Source organism: Xyrauchen texanus, chromosome 33, assembly GCF_025860055.1.
Source record: "Xyrauchen texanus isolate HMW12.3.18 chromosome 33, RBS_HiC_50CHRs, whole genome shotgun sequence".
Classification (NCBI taxonomy): Eukaryota; Metazoa; Chordata; class Actinopteri; order Cypriniformes; family Catostomidae; genus Xyrauchen; species Xyrauchen texanus.
In genome coordinates this window covers 29,381,707-29,403,667 of record NC_068308.1, presented here as the reverse complement: position 1 = coordinate 29,403,667, position 21,961 = coordinate 29,381,707, and the positions used below count along the sequence as shown (strand labels likewise).

The 21,961-nt window shown below is 36.6% G+C and overlaps 1 protein-coding gene across 2 annotated transcripts in view; it reads right to left on the bottom strand.

Moving 5' to 3' along the window:
* Positions 1 to 21,961, bottom strand: part of LOC127626747 (RNA binding protein fox-1 homolog 3-like) — a 649,289-nt gene that overhangs the window by 332,701 nt on the left and 294,627 nt on the right. For both annotated transcript variants that reach the window (XM_052102758.1, XM_052102757.1), the window contains one exon: positions 14,747 to 14,826. In XM_052102758.1, the coding sequence (XP_051958718.1) occupies positions 14,747 to 14,768 (22 nt within the window). In that variant the 5' untranslated portion in view covers positions 14,769 to 14,826. The remainder of the gene's footprint in view (positions 1 to 14,746; positions 14,827 to 21,961) is intronic.

Sequence of the window (21,961 nt, the reverse complement as noted above, 5' to 3'; positions counted from 1 at the left end):
CACAATGCAACATCAAAAGCCTCTCGCATGTAAAAATGTTCCGCAAACAGTCTCTGCTCTCAAACAGTTCTCACACTTTCCACTCGCATCGTCTGCATTACATGCATCACTGGCTGTGCTGTCCCCATATACATAAATGTGCCACGCTTCTTCTTGGGCCGACACGTGCGAAAATGGAAGACCAGCTTTTAATTGTTTAGCGATGAAGTTATAACAGCGGCAATGGTGCTGAGAGAATGAAGCGGGGGACAAAATTAGAACCACTGACTGCAGCACTATCCAGGGCCATAAGCTGGCACACTGTAGTGTTTGGAGAGTAGCACTCTCACCCAATTAGGAATCTTTTCCTTAGCCAGCCATCCTGCTTTTTCAACTTATTTACTAATTTTATTTTTAGTTGAGGCTTTATATTAAAATAACTTATGATACTATTATTGCAGGGACACTCAACCTGGTTTAAGCTGCTCTCCCAGCCTGACCCACTGACAAGTGCTGAAAACCCCTTTAAAACCAGCCAACAGAACAGGCTGGGAAACCAGCAAAGACCAGCAAACCAACTTTTTAAACAGTTTTTTTCAGCATGGTGACCAGCTGACAAATCACCTCAAAAGGCGAGGTGAAAAACAGTACAGTAATCTCAATGGAAATCCACGTGATAAAGCATTTCACCTGATGGATTTCCGGTGGTGAAGAATTTTCCTATCTTCAAGTTTGGTGAACTTTCACACAAATTTGTAGCATTGACTGATAGGTAGTGATTGGTTTGGCAATGACTTCAGTGTGGGCGGTGCTTCATAGCTACTGTTAATATTCACAATGGTCGTTATTTTAGAGGTGAGTTTCTTTATGACTTTACTCTCTCAAGAGTAAAGGTGCATTTAAATAGAGGCTACAAGTAGATTTTACAGGATTCACACTTGCTTAACATCCGCCCATGCCTTGCAAAATGTATTGTTGCCAAACCTTAAAACCTCAAAACAAATGAGTCTTACCATCTTGACCAGGCTGTAAGACCAGCTAACCATACTACGCTGGTTTTAGCTTTTTTTCTCTATTAGGAAAGGTCTGTGGTGTCAGTGCAGCCTTTGTGTGCAACGTCATACCTCAAGCTCACCTATCAGAGAGGCTTAAAGTGATACAAACGGGTAACTTCTTAAGTTCATGGGCTCTCTATAAGGCCACCTGTGGTGGAGCTGCACAGTAATGATGGAAGCAAAAATCATTCCCCTCCCCACTACCAGGGTCCCTCTCTCCACTTTCCACCTTCCATGCGAGAAAAGCGAGAATTTTATGACTCCATTTTTGCTGCGACCATTAAACGGGTGAGAGGAGGATTAACGACCAGCCCCAACATTTTACAGTGTTTGATTGAAACGATGCATGACACTGAGGGAATGTCAACTCGTAGACAAAGTGGAGAGAAAGAGATTTGAAAATGTCAGCAACTCAGGGAATAAAAACTGTAAACTTGTCCAGCCGCACCAAAATTTTTGTGTCTAAAACACCTCAGTTCGTCTAGATCAGTGCCGCGTGTTTCCTTGTGTGTTGCAGACTAAAAGTGTCTCTGGAGAGACCATTGTTTGGGGTGTCTAAATGTTCTGAAGGCTGAATGGTATGGGAGAGAAAATAGATAAATGTTTGGTACCACCTGCTGGACAGTAGATGTCACTTTGGAGAAAAATGAAGTGAAACTGAAAAACAGATTACAGTGTTGCTACTACTCATCCAACAGTAGGCTATACCTCAGAACTCTTTCTCTCTCCTAGACTAAGTATGAAGAATTGGGTGTGTATAACCAGTCTATAATTATTTCCCCATCACATTTTTTTTTAAAAGAACACTTCAAGTTGTTATTTCAGGCTTCTGTGAGAACTATGTTCATTATTTGAAAGTAAAAGTTGGAGTAATGCAAAACATATCAAGGGGAAGAACCTTAAATATAGCTTATTACCTACAGTAAACTGATTTGCAACAATGCAGTTAACACTGGGAGAAAGATTTATGCAAATCTACCATAATTAAAAAGAAAGAGAATAACAGTAGTCTTAAGTAAAAAAAAAATATTTAAAATTAAAGAAAATGCTGCACCCAAACAGGATCAGTACTTATTTCTGTAAGACATAACTGCTGACGGAGACCACACAGCAAAGTTGCATTATCAACCGGTGGGGAACCATATCAATTTAAGCATTTAAAAGCAATGACATGAATCACCTCTATTCATTATATGATGTGTCCATGAATCGAAGATTAAAAAATTAATCTGAGCAGCCAAGCTGGGCAAGGTGGAAACATATGAGATGAAATGCTCAAATCAATAACTGCATTATTCTTTTATAGCCTGTAGACAGTGATGCATACAAAGGCAGGAATGGGCCTCTCTGATCAACCTAAAAGCTCATCAGAAGTTGAGAGTGTTCTTTTAGAGGACACGTCTGTTTACAGTTTACATATGTACAGTATACACTCACTGAGCACTTTATTAGCAACACCTGTACACCTACTTATTCATGAAATTATCTAATCAGCCAATTGTGTTGCAGCAGTGCAGTGCATAAAATCATTCAGGCACAGGTCAGGAGAAAATATGTGATCTCAGTAATTTCAACAATTGCATGATTGTTGGTGCCAGACTGGCTGGTTTGAGTATTTCTGTAACTACAGATCTCCTGGGAGTTTCACGAGCAGCAGACTCTGTTGCACAAAATAACATCCAGTGAGCAGCAGTTCTTTGGATAGAATTGCCTTGTTGATGAGAGAGGTCAACATAAGATAGTAAGACTGGTTCGAGTTAACAGAATGACTATGGTACTCAGATAACCACTCTGTACTATTGTAGTGAGCAGATTAGCATCTCAGAATGCTTATATGTCAAACATTGAGGTGGATGGGCTACAACAGCAGATGACTATGTCGGGCAATTTATTAGGACCATAGTGTTCCTAATAAAGTGCTTAGTGAGTGTAAATTAGGGGTTACCCCAACTACTCGACGAGTCAATTAATTATGCCATTAGTTGAAATGTTGGACCTGTGTCATCTAGTTGTGGATCTGATCACAAATTGTGTCCCTGTGTATTTGCAAGTAAATATATATAAGGCATCATGTGGAGCCAGCCAATCATTACATTGCAAAATAAACATCAACAGGGTTATATGAACCGCTACATGGATATTATAAACATGTCTACTTACCATATAAATGGTTACTTACCAAGTAAATAAGTAAATGGACATGAAATACTGAACGTTGAAATTGTTTTGTTAGCTTACTTGTAGGCAGCAGAGTAATACGTGAGACAGAACACGAGCACATGTATGTAGGAAACAAAGTGCCAGGATGAGCAGTTATATATTTTTGTTATGGACAACGGTTATAATTCAGAAATATCTCACAGCTGAACGCTGAGATTGACCAATTAGAATCAAGAATTCCAGAGAGCCCTGTAATATTAGAGCGCAATAATATCCGGCAACGTTTTTAGCCGTCTCAGAACTGGAAGTGTTTTTCCCATTCATCTTTTACCAAGGGGATTTCATTAAATTCTTTACAAAAGCGATTTGTCATGAACCAATCCAACCAACTCCAAGGTGCATCACAACATTTCCAACTGTGATTCGAAGCAAAAAAGAATTTGAAAATCGGACAAAAAGATGAAAGTACAAGACTGTAGCTTAACGTCTTAAATGATGTTTAATGAACTACAATACCATCACAAAATTCAATTGCAAACTATGGAAATATGTAAAACTGTTAGTTATTTTAAATAGTTGATTAGAAAAGAAATAATTTATTTGAAGTTTATTCCATTTGCAGTGCCTCATAGAAATGGGCAGTCGCTGCTGAGCTCATTTGTCATAGTTAGTTTGCAACAATTCTATTATTGGTGGATCTTTCTCTTCAGGATTCACGGGTAGTGAAGCTCTTCAGATAAAAAAAAAAAAATTAAGATAAAATAAGGCAAATTGGTGGCTTCAACAGAAGCAGATATACCATCGATAAACAGCATACGGTATGGCTGTCTTTAAAAGTTTGAGTTATTATTATTATAAATATTTATTGCCTTAGGAGGAAATTAATGGAATTTTTACTTCTGGAACCAAACTGTTGTACTCTGCTGAAAACATATTTGGAAATAAGCAAAAGTGAATATGAAGTGAAACCAGAGCAATTCCACTACAAAAAGTGCATTATAAGGAAACCACGCTGGAGAATGGACATCTGAGTTCATTTGGACTTTTCACATACAAGTAAAAAAACTTGATTCGGCCAAAAATCCATTCAAACTTTATTACTCCGGAAAATTCCTACTGGAAGGAGAGAAGAAAAAAAAAAAGCTTTTTCAGTAGATATTTTGCAATAGTGTGGACATTACCAACGCTCTGCCTGAAGTGAGCTTCAAGAGCTATATGTTTGGCAGAAAAAGCATTAGGTCCAATTCAGTAATGGAACATAATTCAGCTGCCACTGGGGTTAAAAAATACTTCTTAGACGATTAATAAACCATTCCTCCAAACATTCCCACTGAATTCTCATCATGCTCATTGGTTTCAGCTAGGCCTGCTTTTCAGCCATTTTAATTGTAATGAGCCTATTGTAAGCAGTTCTGGGCGAGACGAAGGGCTCATTATCCTCATAAACATCACCCCGTTCCTCCACTGAGAGGCCTCAAATCAGTGCGATGAGTACACTCACCCGCAGCACTCTCCAAACACTCAGGCATTGCAAACTTAATAATGAAACACTTCTACGCGATTATCATTAAGTCTCTTTTTTTTCTGTTAATTTTTAATGAGGAACTAGTGGAGAAACATCTCTAAGAGCTGAGAGAACATTAACCAAAAGGAAACAGATGGCTTCGACAAATCCTACTACTGTGGCAAGTTCTGAACGTAGAAAAAGCCAAGCATATTTCTGCAAGCAATAACATGAGTCCCTTGCTCTAGGCTTAAACTACAGGTAGGTTTAACCTAATTTACACATTTATTAAAGGGATAGTTAACACAACATTTTTAATTATGTTGTTATTTAGTCACCCTCATTTTGTTCGAAACCAGTATGACTTTTTTGGAAGCCTCAGCCATTATTCACTTTTAACATATGGAAAATAGATGCAATGAAAGAGAACTGTGATTGAGACTAACAAATACTTCTATGTTCCACCGACGTAAGTAAGTCATATGGGTTTGGAACAACATGAAGGTGATCTGTGAGTAAATAAAGACAGCATTTTAATTTTTGGGGGAACTCTGCCTCTAATATCATGACATTAAGAAATTAAACTTGTTTAATATTGACTAATCTGAATGAAATATAACATATATCTTGGAATATAACAAATCATACTTATCACGGTTTGTCAACCACATCGCAATCATTTCTTGTCAGTATGACAGAGAATAGCACGCATGCTGAGATTAACTCAGTTTGCGCCTTCTCGCAGGGACTGACGGAGAAACATCTTTCAATAATCAGTCATGTCACCATGTTTCAAAGAACTCCCGACCCTATCCTACAAGCATTTTAAAACATCAAAACTTTCTAATTAAAGGCGTGTCATTGCAATTCCGATGTGAGTCCTGTGATTTGGCCAGAGGGGCTCCTGATGAGAGCGGATACAAGCCAAACAGTCTTGAGTGTAATTATGATTAGGAAGCCCTTATTTGAAGAGCACTTGTAAGGGTGAGCGTGAGAGAAAAGCTCCTTTATATCCAAAGAGATTGCCCTCAATGGTGCTTACAATGGCATGTATCAACAAGGCACATAAAACAGCAGGTGAAAGGAGGATACTCCATTAAATGGACACTTAACTCAAAAATTCAAACTGTTATCATTATCCCAAAATTATTTTGTTCAAAAACTGCATTACTTTATTTCATCCGTGAAAGACAAAAGAGCTATTAGGCAGAATGTCAGCATCAGTCACCACATTAAAATCTCTATGATATTCTGGTGCCTAGATATGGTTTTGGTCCCTCCTTCAACCCCCCATTTTATAATATGCCAGATGAAAAATGTAAGTCCAATTGCTTAAGAAATTCATAGAACAGCTCTCCTCAAAAAATGGCATGATTTGAGATATAATTTATGTCTATAGTACAATGTTGCGGGACAAGTTGCACACCGATGTTTAATACTTAGGTTTAGGTTTTTGAACAATCCCTAACCCTTAGAATGAGCAACAGTAGCAAGCACCACTAAAAAGGGCAGATACTGAGTAAGCACTCTAGTTTGCATTCTGTTTCTGCTCAGTTTTTGCATATTTCTTTTGGCTATCAACATTTTACAGCATGAATTATAATGGTCTGTCTATGAAGTCCCCAGTAAGGGTTTGTGTTTTCTTTATAGTGGACTTTCATACATCCTATCCACTGCGATTTAGTCCTAAAAAAAACAGTTCAAAGTGGCAGCAGTGGATACAGTGCATGGCACTCTCCACCAAGGTAACTCAGTTAGGATTGAAAGTTTTTCTGGCAATTAGATTTCCATTGACAGATTCACAGAAGCTGCAGACGTTAAGAAACTGATCGGTGAGGCAGTCAGGTGCAATCTTTGCTCTTTCGTCCCTTGCTTTTCCAAAGAATCTGACCAGAGAGTGCTGAGATCTGATTCTCTGCTCGGAAGGCAAGTCTGTTCGTTTCAGTCGAACTTGGACATTTTTCAGAACTTTTCTATTTGACTATCGAATAAGGGTCATTTATTTGAGCTGAAGGAAACACGACACACAAGTTATGCTTTGCCAAGCAATTTAAGGAGCGCTATTTTAAAGAGAGAGAGGACTGTGTGTCTGACCTTGAGGATCTTTGTTAGTCTTGGATCAGATGGTCAGTTTAATGCTGAGTTCAGGGCATTTAGAGTTACAAAATACCAGTGCCAGACTCAAGCCAACTCTATCATTTCATCTCATGACTCAGTTGTCAAGGGATTTCTCCTTCTCTCTGTCCATTCTGTCAATGAACCTTCACCTTGTGAATGCAGATCTCAACATTTGAGATTACCCTTAAAATTTCCTTACATGAAAACTGTAGTTCAACTAGAAATTGACATTATTTCGTTATTTAATAACCCTCAAGTTTTCCTAGCCCATTTGGCTTTCTTTTCAATGCTAACGCAAAAGAAGATGTTAGGCAAAAGTATCAGTCATCATTCACTTTCACTGGATGGATTCATTGAAAGTGAATGGTGAATAAGGCTTCACAACAGAAGTAAAATTTTTGGGTCAACTATTCCTTTAAGCCTACAGGAAATCAAAATTGGCTGCAAATACCAACATAGTCTCATGACAACTCATAATAATTTGTACGAGATATTGTACAACGATTGTACAAACGGTAGATTACAACTTTCATTCCCAGAGAGATTAATCAACTAATATAATTTTTTAATTGCAGCAACACAGGCAACAAGTTTTATCTAGCCTTATATAAAACACTTTAGTTTAAGAGAACATACATCTGTGAATAAATATTGTTACTCATTCTACATAGATTTATGCAATACAAATGACTGATGTATGTCAATAACCTGTAATATGCTTCCCTCGTTTAATTCCAAACCCTGATATTTTCTTCCATTCGTGGTGCACATAGGTTCTTTGTAAATTTTAGGGTTTGGGTAAGGGGATAGATTTTATGTTTAGGTTATGGTTTGGGTTAGGGTTTGAACTTAGGAAAAAGTATAGGAATGCTTGTTAAAACCCCATTGTTTCTCTTTCTTTCGTGGTCCACAACAGATGTTGTCCTATAAAATCATGGGTAGGATTAGTGCTTGAGTAAGAGGTTAGACTTTATAGTTAGGTTAATGTTTGAGTTAGGGGTTAAACTTTGAAAAATAAAATGCAGATGCTATTTGCACTAAGAGTAAATAGTACACAAAAAGCATATTCTTATATGTTTAGTGCAAATAGTGTTAGATACTATTTGCAACCCTAATGAAATACTAGCATACAGTATAAGGTTTATTTTAAAGTCCCACAAATACCCTACACCAACCTCTACACCTATCCCTAAACCTAACCACTCCCTTACAAAATTAGCCATGGTTTTACAACAGTTACCACAGTATCACCATGGTATTTTGTAGTTAAATCATAGTAGCCACATAATAAAACATGATTAGTATGTTAATACAATATTACTGTAGTAACACCATGGTTAATTGCATTAAAACTATGGCTTCTGCCAAAAAACATGGTTACTACTTGGGATGCACCGATCTGATACCTGGATCTGTATCGCTCCCATACTGAAGCTTTTACACGGATCCGGTATCATGTTCATTACTGTCAAGCAGAAGGTTGCTGGTTCGATCCCCACAGCCACCACCATTGTGTCCTTGTGCCAGGCACATAACTCCAGGTTGCTCAGGGGGGATTGTCACTACAATAAGTGCACTGTAAGTCGCTTTGGATAAAAGCATCTGCCAAATGCATAAATCTTAATAAATAGTAAATGTAAAAAATGACATAAAAGAAGCATAAAAACACAAAGTAGTCCATATGACTTGTGCATTTTATTCAAAGCCACTTGAAGATGTGCGATAGCTCTGTGAATCACAAAAGGCTGTGTTTAATAAGAAAATATATAAAATGCACTCGCAGCTCCAGCGCGTCAGTGAATGGCGCTGCTCTGTTTACACACACACACACACACACACACACACACACACACACTCTCACGGCTATTTTTAGCCATAATGCGGTGTGCAATATTTTTGCGCTACTCATGAACAACATCTGCAATGTAGATGCTCATTAGTTCGTAGTTAATAGCTAATATGAATTTAGAATGGCACTGGAGGAGCATTTTACCAGAATTTGAATAAGAAGCAAATTAAACTACTGTGAACTTGCCTACAAACAGACACACTTACAGGACTTCCTGAGAATTCAGAATGTCAAAATAAAAGCATGAGGGTTTAAAAGATAAAGGTGCACGACTGAGATTTATTACTATACATTACTATTATAATATATTATTATTTATTTACAAATGATAATAATATTTAAGTTGAATGGGTTCCAAAAAATAACTGTGTGAATGAAAAGTGATCTTACAACTAAATTGAACAAAAAAGAGATCTAAATCCTTTAAATTCCAGAAACAAGCTTCTTTTCTACTGAAGACTTGTACTGGAATTACTGTTAATTTTGCTGCTACATTATCCAGTGTACATGTTAATAATAAAGTGTTTCTTAATAAGCTTTACATTTATATTGAAATAATGTGTAGTTAGAGGTTTGTGCTTCATTACATTTTAAAGAGCATACCCAAGTAGTTCCACACAATAATGTAAACATATTCTAAACTGATTATGCAAAAAACACTGGCATTGGATCAGTATCGAGCGATACTGAGATTTCCGATATCGGAATCGGAAGAGAAAAAGTTGTATTGTTGCACCTCTAGTTATTACAATATTACTATAGTAACATACTAATCATGTAACCATGGTTAATTTAAACTTTTCTCTCAACTCCCCGACCTTCAACGTGACCAAATCACAGTGAGGAAATTACACTTTTAATTTTGTTTTTACATTAATTTATTATAAAATATATAAAGTGGAGACAGGGAACAAGACAGGAAAAGGTAGGACAAAAGGCAGAATAGAACCCGTTTCATGAACATGAAAAACCACAGCCACACTGTCATTACACACCATGCCACTGCAGCAACAAAAGTATTTCAGATTGTCTTCCATTTCTGTTTCCACCAGACCATTGGGGGAAAAAACAAAACATATTTTTCTCTATGAGAGTAAAATTGGTATGTTTTTGTACAAGCAATCTTAAAAATTATTGTGAAAATACTTGTTTAATAAATGTTCCTGATCTTATTGTAATCAGTTCATTAGTTCATTTTATTCCAAATTGTGTCTTCATAATCTTTAACAAATTGCTGTTGCTTTGAAACGACTTTTTCACTGATTTTACTTGGATAATGTTAACCAATAACCTAACTGCTAGACTTTTCTTTTTTATTTCCACATTCACGTCCATCCCCATTCTGGTATGTAAAACCCACTTTTCACTATCCAATCAGTTCTCGTGGATAAAATGAAGTCCCTCCCTACATTTTGTACAGCAATACATCACATCAGTTAGTAAAATGGGTTGCTAGCTGCATTTACATTGTTTTTAATGAAAAAAGCTCTCTTTTTAACTGACAATTATTGAATCTGTTCCAGCGTACTGTTTAAGAAGTTTGCAGGCATCATAAATTTGAGAAGGTTCCAAAATGGATACTCATGTGTTTTCAGGCCTTATTTAACATAGGAATAAACTTGAAACTGTATATTGCTTTTTCATGAAATTACTGCGATAAACAAAGCCCTATATTTGCCAGAATATATTTGCACTTTAAAAAAAGAAATAATGACAGCAATTCATCAAACATTTACTCAGAGGATATACTACTGCGAAATAAATGATTTTGGCAGGATGATAAACTCAGTCGTGAGAGAGATTTGTAGATAATCAGACAAAACGGGTAAAAATTGCATAAATAATTTGTAGGACCGAGAGTCAGACAACCGCACTGTTATACAGCATGCTCCGGGGGTTGGAGCGTCGTCGTCTGAGGAGACGTGGCGGAATTTGACTAATGCCTCTCTCGCTGTGAACAATAGAGACGAATGTTACTTTAAATCCGAAATACTTAAATCCAGCTTTCGGTGACTCCAGGCAAATATCATTAATCACACGCGGCCCACCTCACTCAGCATGTGCATGCACAACCAGATGATGGCTTTCCTCAACTCAATCTATCACACCTGCGACGTGAGCATGGCCCCTCGTACAGGCTGAGAGCTTCCGTGTAGGGGCCCCACTAAGTGAAAGAGTTACAACATCTGTACCTGATGCTGGTTGGTGCACTCAGAGCAGCTCAGCTCCCCACTTAGAATGCCATTCAGCTCGTTTTAAAAGAGCGTTACGCTACAGAGCTCCTCGTTTGATGTATCGTTCCTCATCTTTACAATTTTGGGAATAACAGGCCTAACTTATCAATTTGGCACCTGAAATCCCACCGCTTACCATTGTAGCTCATCATATGTGGGGGTTATGTCATTTCGTGACAATATTTCCCCTCTCATTATGGGACATTTTTTGACAGCACAATAAAAATGAAAAAGGGGGCTATTTTAGAATATCCCATTTGCCTGAAAGTGAATCAAGTTATCTCTATTATTTCAGCACTAAGGTGTGCGGTGTCAACGTAGATGTGGCAAAGGTAGATTTCCACCATATTCGTTGTCAGGAAGTAAGGGCCACTTCGAGGACTCCGGGTTCACGAGGCAGGTGAACAGGGCTCAGCTGTCGCACAAATCAGCAAGCATAATCGTCATTATTGTCCTTAATGCCTAAACATAAATGTTTACTGCACACCGCATTGTGATGTTTGGCAGAAAATATGGCCATTTCGAAGACAACATGGGGGCAGAAAAAGGGGAAAATGCTATTGCTATTTGTGAGTAATATTTAATTAATGACTTTCATAAATAATGAATAGAGCGGATTTAATTGCAGATGTTTTTATGATGACAGGCTTGGCTTCACTACACTTTTTTCCCCCTCTCTCTTTTCAATTATCGTCCAGAAAAAGGGGAGGCAGAGAGAGAGAGAGAGGCAGAGAGAGAGAGAGAGAGAGAGAGAGAGAGAGAGAGAGACAGGCTGGTGGAGGCAGAATTAAAGAGGCTTTTTGTCGCGTTTAATATCAATTCATTTCATGGACTGCTGACACAGGCAGTCCAGGGAGCCCAGGATTTATGGCTCCCTCTAATGGGCATGCTCAGAATCAAAGGCCTGTTGTCAGCACTACTTAAACCACTCCTCTCTCACTTCTTTTCTCTAGCCCTCTCTTCTGCAATCCACTTTTAAAGACACACTCTCATTTGTAGCTCTAAATGACATGTGCACACCAGCCCCATATGACTGGCACAGTCCTTTCAGTCTTATCAGGTAGATTTGCATTGCTAAGATAAAAGGAAGATAGGGTTTGCAAGAACTATAGCACAAACCCGTTGCATGTATCGTTAAAAAACACAGCTTTAATTTATTTGTATTGCATTTTACGTTATGATGTTATGACAAATAAAAGCAACATTCATCAGTTGGTATGCCTATAAATGTATCGAAATATAAACACAGATGGTTACACTTTTTTATTTGATTTGTAGACATCTGGCAAATAAAAAATAAAATAAAATAAATAAATAACATGTATGTATGTATATATGTTATGACCAGTATTTAGATTTGATTGTTTTTCTCTATTTTGTTACTTCCTAATGTCTGAACAACTGGAACCATTGGGGGAAAAAAGTTATTATTATTAATAAGTGAAAAAAGAAGAAGAACAACAACAAAACTCATTTCAACTGGATGTTCAAGCTGACGTTTCAGGTGGCATTTACACACCCATTGCTCCACCAGTGGTTTACATGTAAGGTCAATTCAGTCTCAATCTATGAACCAGGGTTCTAGTAAGGTAAACTGATCCACAGAGAATACACCCCAGACAGACGGGACACAACGATAACATTGAGATGTACAGCGGATAAGAATGGTATAGGATATACTGTAGTACTGTAGATACAGTATATAGAGAGAGACTGTAGATGTAAATTGTTCAAAAATACTAAACTAAGTATTTAAGTAATAAGTATTAAGGGTGAGACTCACCCTTAAATTCACCCAAAATTGAATCAAATCTTTGCTTGCACCACCATTCATTCTTATATCCACATTTACAGGAATAAATTAAATAAATGTCTTCTTCACCACGGTGATCTCATTCATATTGTTAGGTATTTATGCATAAAGTACCACAGCACAGTGACCATATCCACGTCAACACTAATCCACATTTATCTGAAAATGCATTGACTTTGCTACATTTGCAACTTATCCTCAATGGAACAAAATTATGTTCTCCGCTGACAACTGAGACTTTCAAAAACACTCCTCATAACCGGATACTTTGAAAAATGATGATGTTAAGAAACTGACGTTAAGGGAGGTTTCAAACTTTATTAACAGATTAGTGTGGATGTGGCCCATGTTCAATGTTCAGACACAATCCCGGGATCTATGTTTTTGTAGATGGAGAAACTCCTTCAGAAAAACCTTCATAATGCGATATTTCTATATAAATAAAACCCAGATGGGAATAAGTACTAAAAGTCATTTTCACTTTTTGAATAGCTGAACATAATTTTCATCAAAGCTCAATAAGTATAAGACATAAGTTAAACACTGTCAATTTAACAACCTACTGATTTAGTGACCAGTCTTTCGAAATCACACAGAACTAAATCACTCAACACGCTTTCATGGCGAAATCGTCAGGATTCATACGACTTTTCAAAATGTGGCTAATTCATATGATATCGTACGACTGCAGTAGTATGAATTCATATGATTTTCACTACAGCCATTGATGTCACTGGACATCGTTTCCATCTAATACACAATAATTACTTGCTTCTGTCACACACAACAGCTTCTTATCATGTTTTCACACTCTACTGAGCGGTTAGGTTTCGATAAGGGGTTTGGGTAAGGGCATAATATTAATAAGCATGTCCTTAACGCCTCATGCGTGAAACTCACGCTTACTTCCGCATTAGACATCCGGGCATTTGCAGGTGATGAAATAGTATGAATTTATATGAACAAAATAGTACAAAATCATACAAAATGTCAAGTTAGGCAAATGTTAAAGGGATAGTCCACCTCAAAATGAAAATACTCTTCTGGCATCTAAGGTTGGCATTCTTTCTTCTGCAAAACACAAACAAAGGTTTATAGAGGAATATCTCAGCTCTGTAGGTCCATACAAAGCAAGTGAAAGGTGACCAGAACTCCAAAAGCTCCAAAAAAGGAGATAAAGTCAGCATAAAAGTAATCAAGTCTCCAGTGCTTTAATATATGTCTTCTGAAGCAATCCGATTTGTATTGGGTGAGAACAGACCAGAATGTAACTCCTTTTATTCTGTCCATCTTGACAGCAGTCTCCTTGGCGATCATGATTTCAAGCTTGTTTACACTTCTTACAGCACCGTCTAGCACTAAGAAGTGTAATCGAGCAGTACCAAAAGACTACAATGACAAGATGTACTGTACATTGAACAAGGAGTTACCAACTGGATCGCTTCAGAGGACATTGATTAAACACTGGAGTCTTGTGGATTAATTTTATGCTGACTTTATCTCCTTTTTGGAGTTCTGGTCACCATTCACTTTCATTGTGTGGACCTACAGAGCTGAGATATTCTTCTAAAAAGCTTTGTGTTCAGCAGAAGAAAGAAGGTAATACACATCTGGAATGACATGAGGGTGAGTAAATTATGATGTATTTTATTTTTGGGTGAACTATCTCTTTAATGGTGTTAAACAAAAGTACTGTATGTACCTCTTATTATAAATACAATAAAAAAATACCAAATTGAATTCAATAATCAATGTACCTCAATTGATTTGTAAACATTTGTATAGCTCTACAGTTGTTCGTATGTAAAAGAGTTCACATATTATATGCTGTCAATATGTAATCACATATGTTTAAGTTTCTATCCAAATGCACAAAAACATATTTGTAATAAAACCACACTTCACATATGAATATCTCAGTACCACTTAGATCCTGTTGTCTCTACACACATCCTCACCTACTCCACCAAGCACTACATTGACACACACACAGCAACTCCTAAAGAAGGCAATGACCTCCACAAACACACTTACCTGCCCAGCTGGGGATCTCCATGTACAGCTGTGGCTGAGCAGAGGTGAGGTCTCACTGCAACCACACAGGTGTTTGATTCCTGCAGGAAAGAGAAAGCGACAAGTTTGTGACACGTGGCTAAGAATGTAAGCCTTAAAATTACACACGCACAAACATTTAATTTCTTAAAAACTGTTTCTTTTTTTTTTTGAATTAAGAACAAAACCCTGTCAACCATAACAAAGAGGGCGAGCTCCCTATTTACATTTCATATTGCACTGAAATTCCTTGTTTTTGTTAACATGTTTATGTAGTTGGACTTAAATTGTTTTTTTTCCCCTCTCACTTTTGCATGCCCTTGTTATGATAATGTGTGCGGGGGCTGAGGCATAGTAAGGGGACCTGCGGGGTCCAGATAAGCTCCAAACCTCACCAAAACCACCAAATCCTCCACTGCAAACCACAAGTACGGCAACCGTACTTCATACTACACTGCTAAAGTGGATCTGCTGTAACATTTGGAGCACAAACACAAGCAAACAAGTCACTTGTTTCTTTTAAACTTAGTTATGGAAAACAAAGCAAAAAAAACAAAAACAAAGCAAAAAAAAATATATATATATATTTTTTTTTTGCTCAATTCCACATGAGAACACATAAACATGGAATCGGCAAACACACCACTGCACCCTTTCCAGAGGAAATCGAGTCCTGTTAACCCTTTCTGATTAGATAGAGCTCAGTCTGATAGGAGGATGAGAAGAATAAATCATTCTGCTTGTCCAACCTAGAGAGGAAGTGGGCCTGATGTCACTGTTAATTTAAAAATCAACTGACCTAAGGCAGATTGGGCTGTGTGTACGTGATAGCAGGTGGCTTCAAATCACATTCTTATTTAGAGAAACATTCTAGCAAGCAAGAAAGCACCTCACCCTGAGGAGTTAGGAAAGAAAAGGACTACGCCGTAAAGAAAACAGAGAAAGATGATAATGTTGCAACTTTTCTTTGGACGCAGAAACATATACAACCAAACACGGGGCCCAAGAGAGCAAATGCAGCACTCGGCACAAAAGACCCTGTTAGAGCATTACCGTAATTACACGGCTGTAAAGGCCTCTATTGCAGGCTATTTAGATTAAATATGCATAGTTCCCCGTCCATATCCAAGGAGCTTGATTAAAGTATTGTTCCTATGTGTCATTTAATTGTTTGCATTAATCTGAAATATAGAGCTAATGTGTTTGTTGAAAAACAGCACTCTTGCACAATGAAACTAAATGTCTTACTGTCTTGCCTTAATATTATTCTTTCTCTGGCTGTATCCGGAAGCTGAAAATTGCTACCTTTGCAGGCAGTATATGGAGGTAGAATGATTGCTTTATATGCTGTATATTCAGATGCTTTCACCTGGACAGTTTTTGGGAGCAGAAAGGAGTAAATTAATTTACTAATGTTCAATTGTAAAATTATTTTTCAATTTATAAAAAAAGTCTACCAAGAAATAAGCATTGTAGAGATTAAATATTGTCATGGTTATCTCCAGTGCTCACTTTCATTTGCTTTAGATCATTAGATCACTATGCACCCTATGCACAAACAAGTACTTGTTGAACATTTAAAAAAAAATCTTAAAACAACTTTGACTCCAGCCTGGCTTCCTAAGCAACAAATTGGCCCATTTGCCAGGGTGGGCAGAGTCACTGGGTTACATTCCTTGTGGTTAATACAGAGTGTCACACTGGTCAAGTTGGACTCATAAAGCCGGTCTCCCAGCCCTGCTGAGCTGGTCTTAGCTTGATAATTTGGTCTCTCATTCTGGCCAAGCTAGTTTAAACTGGTCTCTCACCCTGGTAAAGTCAGTCTTAGTTGATTAAAGATGGTCTCCCAGTTTGGCCAAGATGGCCTTAGCTGGTTAAACCTAGTCTGATAGCTTGGCCAAGCTAGTATTAGCTGATTAAAGCTGGTCTCGCAGCCTGGCCAAGCTGGTCTTAATTGATTTAATTAGTTTTTTCAGCCTGGCCAAGCTGGTTTTAGCAGGTTTAACCTGGTATCTCAGCCTGGCCAAGCTGGTCTTAGCTGGTTAAACCTGATCTGGCCAAGCTGGTCTTAGCTGATTAAAGCTGGGCTAAACTGGTTTAATTTGGTCTATCAGCCTAGCTGAGCTGGTCTTAGCTGGTTTCATTTGGTCTCTTATCCTGGCCAAGCTGGTCTTAGCAGGTTTAACCTGGTATCTCAGGCAGGCCGAGCTGACCTTAGATTATTATAGCTGGTTTCCCAGCCTGGCCGAGCTGGTCTTAGCTGGTTTAATTTGGTCTCTTATCCTGGCAAAGCTGGTCTTAGCTTGTCTCTCAGCCTGGTCAATTTAGTCTTAGAAGATTAAAGCTGGTCTTTATGCATATAAATGATGTGATCCAAAGTGTATTTGAACAGTGGTGAAACACTTTCTTATGATGTGTTACATTCATACCAGCAGACAGAGAAGTAAGTTTGAAGCAAGTTTGGAGCACAAGAAATAGAAATAAACCTTGTGTAAATTGTCAGCTTTATGCTAAGCTAAAATGCTATTTCTACTCATTTTACATGCACACGTTAACAGGCACTATCATATTTTTTTATCAAGAAAATTCTCGTTGGATCAGTGTAGGCCTCGATAATTCGGCTGTGAGTTTTTTTTTAAATTATTTATCGGATAGAACTCAATGTGTTGCTGTAGATAATTATACCTCATCTATGGTAATAGTCACGAAGGGTGTCCCGCAAGGTTCTTTGTTGGCACCCCTTCTTTTTTCTATTTTTATTAATGAATTGGGGCAGGGAATACAATCGGCAAAGCTACATTTTTATGCTGACGATACAATTATTTATTCCACTGCATCCTCTGTGTCTCAGGCTATTGAAATTCATAAGGATTCTTTTTATACTTTTCAGCTTACTTTGTTGAAACTAAAATTAGTTTTAAATGTAAATAAAACGAAGTATATTCTTTTTACACGTAGCCGTTCTATGTCTACTGTTATGCCTATTCTGACTATTGAGGGTTTACAAATAGAAAGAGTACCAACTTATAAATACTTAGGAATATGGCTCGATGAGAAGTTAGCCTTTGATGTTCACATTAATTACTTGGTGAAAAGGCTTAAACCAAGATTGGGTTTTCTTTTTCGGGAAAAAAAATGTTTTTCCTTTACAGCTAGAAAGAGAATAATACAGAGTACTATTTTACCTATTTTAGACTATGGTGATGTTGTTTACATGCGTGCTTCTACATATCTTTTGAAAAGGCTGGATGGCGTTTATCATGCTGCACTGCGTTTTATAACAAATTCTTGTTCACGTACGCATCATTGTTTGTTGTACAACTATTTGGGTTGGTCCTCTTTATATCAAAGAAGGAAATCCCATATGTTAGTATTTATTGTAAAGACATTGATGGGTCTTTTTCCAAATTACATTACTAGTCTTCTATGTTTATGTAGAAAGAACTATAGCACTAGATCATCTAATGGGATTAAATTAGTAGTACCTAGGGTACATTCAGAGCATGGAAAATCATCTTTCTCCTACTATGCCCCATGGCTGTGGAATGAATTTCAAGCTACTGTCCCTCTAGAAACAATTTCTCCTTTGAATGTATTTAAAAATTTACTACAGTATACAATGATTGAATCATGTTGTTGGTTTACTTGATTTATGATGAATGTTGTGCTCTGACTTTCTGGAATGTTTTATATATGTTGTGTGTTTGTGTGTAATTTTGTAGTGTGGCCATCTTGGCCAGGACTCCCTGGAGGAAGAGATTTCTTTTAATCTCAATGGGACCTTCCTGGAAAAATAAAGGAAATAATAATAATCATAATTAGTAAGAACTTAAATAGTAGGGAAAAATGTGTATTCTTGATAATAATGTTTGCATTTTTTCCCTGTAAAAATATCAAAAAATCCTTAAAACAAGATCAATTTGATTCATCTTGTTTTAGAAACAACACCGCATAAGATATTTAAGAGTTTTTATAGTCAAAACAAGTGAAGAAATCTACCAGTGCTGAAGAAGTAATCCAAAGTATTTAGAATATGTTACTGACCTTGAGTAATCTAAATGAATATGTTACAAATAATCTGTAATCTGTAGTGGAATACATTTCAAAAGTAACCCTCCCAACCCTGTATGTATGTATATATATATATATATATATATATATATATATATATATATATATATATATATATATATATATATATATATATATATATTTAAGCAATATCATATGAGCAATGCTTTCTGCCATTTTAAACAGCACCCATTGTGTAATTATCAGTCTGTTGTGTCTCTTAGCTATGATAAGCCGGAATGTTGAAATTGTTCGTTTAAAGCCGTTTAAAGCTATTTCCTAGCTTTAGTAATGTAGTGTAGTAAGTGTAGTAATCGATCATAAAGAGCTGTTGCATGTAAACGGCTGATGCGGATTCACTTCATGTAACCTAACTGACTCATATTACACACAAAAATTATCTTTTGCCACCACCTGCTGGCTAACATATTTAAGGTAAAAAAAAAAGAAAAACAATAGCTCTGAACAGATCTGCACTGCTCTTACACTTCAGTTTAGAATGGCACGAACACAAGCGTAGTGATACACACACAGAGTGAAGAGTCCGAGTGCTTATGGTGTCTGACAATCAGTGCTCATGGAACGTCTCTCGTCCAATCAGATTCGAGGACCAGAACTAACTGTTGTGTGTATATATATATATATATATATATATATATATATATATATATATATATATATATATATATATATATATATATATATATTATATTTGCTCTCTCTCTCTTTCTCTCTGACTCTGAATGTCGTTGTCTATCTCTCTGCGAGAGGCTGTAGTTCTCTGTGGGGAAGTGTCTAATTCCATTCCGAGTGTTCCCCTCTGTGGTCAAGAGTAGAAGTGAAACCCTGAGACACAGGAAGTCTTCAGGGAAATCCAGTTTACTATCGACTCGGTGAGAATTCATTTTTGAGGAATTTCGCTTTGGATGCCTGAAAACAGGCTCACGGGGTGAAAAATGAAAAACAGAGATCTCTGTGTGTCAACAAAACCCTGATAGCATTTTTGTCTATCCACCTAGCTAAGCGTGCATGCACAGAAAGTGTAATTCATACACTTCTTATATATTTGTTTTTGTTTTTTATCTCCTTGACTTATAATTTAAAAAATATATAAATTGTGCTTGCTGATAGATTTATTTATGTGAAATTTACAAACAAAAGAAAGAGGATGATCAATTTAAAGAGACAAAAAAAAAAAAAAAAGGAAATTGTCTCATCATTTGCTCACCCTAATGCCATTTCTTGAGGAAATTTAGTAAGTAGCACTACTTGTATTGTGTTCTCTCTGTTTGAGTAATTATCATTCATGTGGCTTTGGAGAAGCATTTGATCAATTAATAAATACAAAATAAATTGTTTCAAAACCTTATAATTTACTTCCTTACGAACAATATAAAAGGAGAAGTTAAGCACAATGACCAAGCTGCTGTTTTCCATTTAATAAAAGTTGATGGGGACCAGGGACAGTCATTGTCACCATACACTTTCATTGACTGGAAAAGAGCAGCTTGGATAAACAGTAATATATAACTCCTTATGTCTTCTAAGTAAGCAAGAAAGAACGATAATATGGGTTTGGTATGACTTGAGGGTGAAAAAAATGACAGAATTGTATTATTTTGGGTGAATTATTCCTATGTTGTGTTTTCATGTTTTATGAGGGATTCTCCATAGACATAATGGTTTTTATACTGTACAAACGTTATATTATATCCCCTAAACCTACCACTAAAACTAAACTCACAAAAAACGTTCTGCATATTAAAATTTTCAAAAAACATAATTTAGTATGATTTATAAGCCGCTTTCCTCATGGGGACCGACTGATTGTCCCCACAACATCAAAAATGTCAGGTTTTACTATCCTTGTGGGGACATTTGGTCCCCACAACATAGGGAATACCTGGACACACACAGACACACACATGAACAAAGCATGTTTATTGATTTCTTCACTACAGCGCTCATATCTCATAGCTCCCTTCTCCATCCCACACTGTCTTTCTTTTTCTCTCTTTCTCTCTTTCTCTCTCTCTCTCTGTGTGTAATGAATTACCATGCATTGGCTCCAGTATTTTTGGGAACAAGGCCAACATTATTTGTTATTTCATCATAAGTAATTAAAAGCTGTTTCTTTTCCTGTTGTGTCGGAGCTGATTAATTATTTGGATGGTAAAAAGGCATAAATAACAGCAGACTTAAAGTGTGCCACGGAAAAAAATTTAAGAAAAAATAAAACAACCATCACTCGGGCTACATTGATATTGCAAGCAACAAGAAAAAAGTATCTCACTAAAGTCTATTTGCCTGGAAATTTACTTTTGTACACAGAAATAAATACATTGTATGCCATTGTAAAATGAAAACAATACAATAGCAATATTATATCTCAACTTAAAGGTCTAAGGACTGCACGTAAGCAGTCAAATGTGTCATTACACATGTGTCATTACACATGACACATGTCAAATGTGTATTATAAAGTGGATAAATCTGGTCCTGGATGCTGATTGGTCAATACAGTGTTCCGGCCTTGCTAAAATACACAATATAACTGATATTACAGCTGTGATCTGTGCAACATGTATCTGTGCAGCACACATACAGTATTGGATCAATATTTTTGTAGCATAGCATAGCATTTCTGTTACGTCAGGGATTGTATCTTCTAGTGGAGAGATGACACTTAACAAATTCTGTTAATTAAATCATGTTTTGATTAAAATCATGCCCTTAAAGTTTGTATTATGTAGCACTTGAGCTTTATTGTGTATAGTATGCAGTATACTCTGCTGTGCAACATACCTAAAAAAGGCCTTTAACAGTGACTATCCACAGTAAAAAATATATTTTCATCACAGTTATATATCTTTGTTTACATTCAAAATTTTAATTATTTCATCATTGAGTAAATTACAGAATTATCAGATTTGGGTGAAATATCCCTTTAACTTGTCACTATAATTTCTCTAATTTCAACTCTATTTTAATTGATGTATAATTTCTTAATTATTGATTAAATTCAAAGTGGTCAAAATAAATGCAATAACATTATCACTGCAAGTTGGAACTTGTCTGACATGACATGTCAGTATCACAAAAGTTACAAAAAAAGAAAATAAGAGA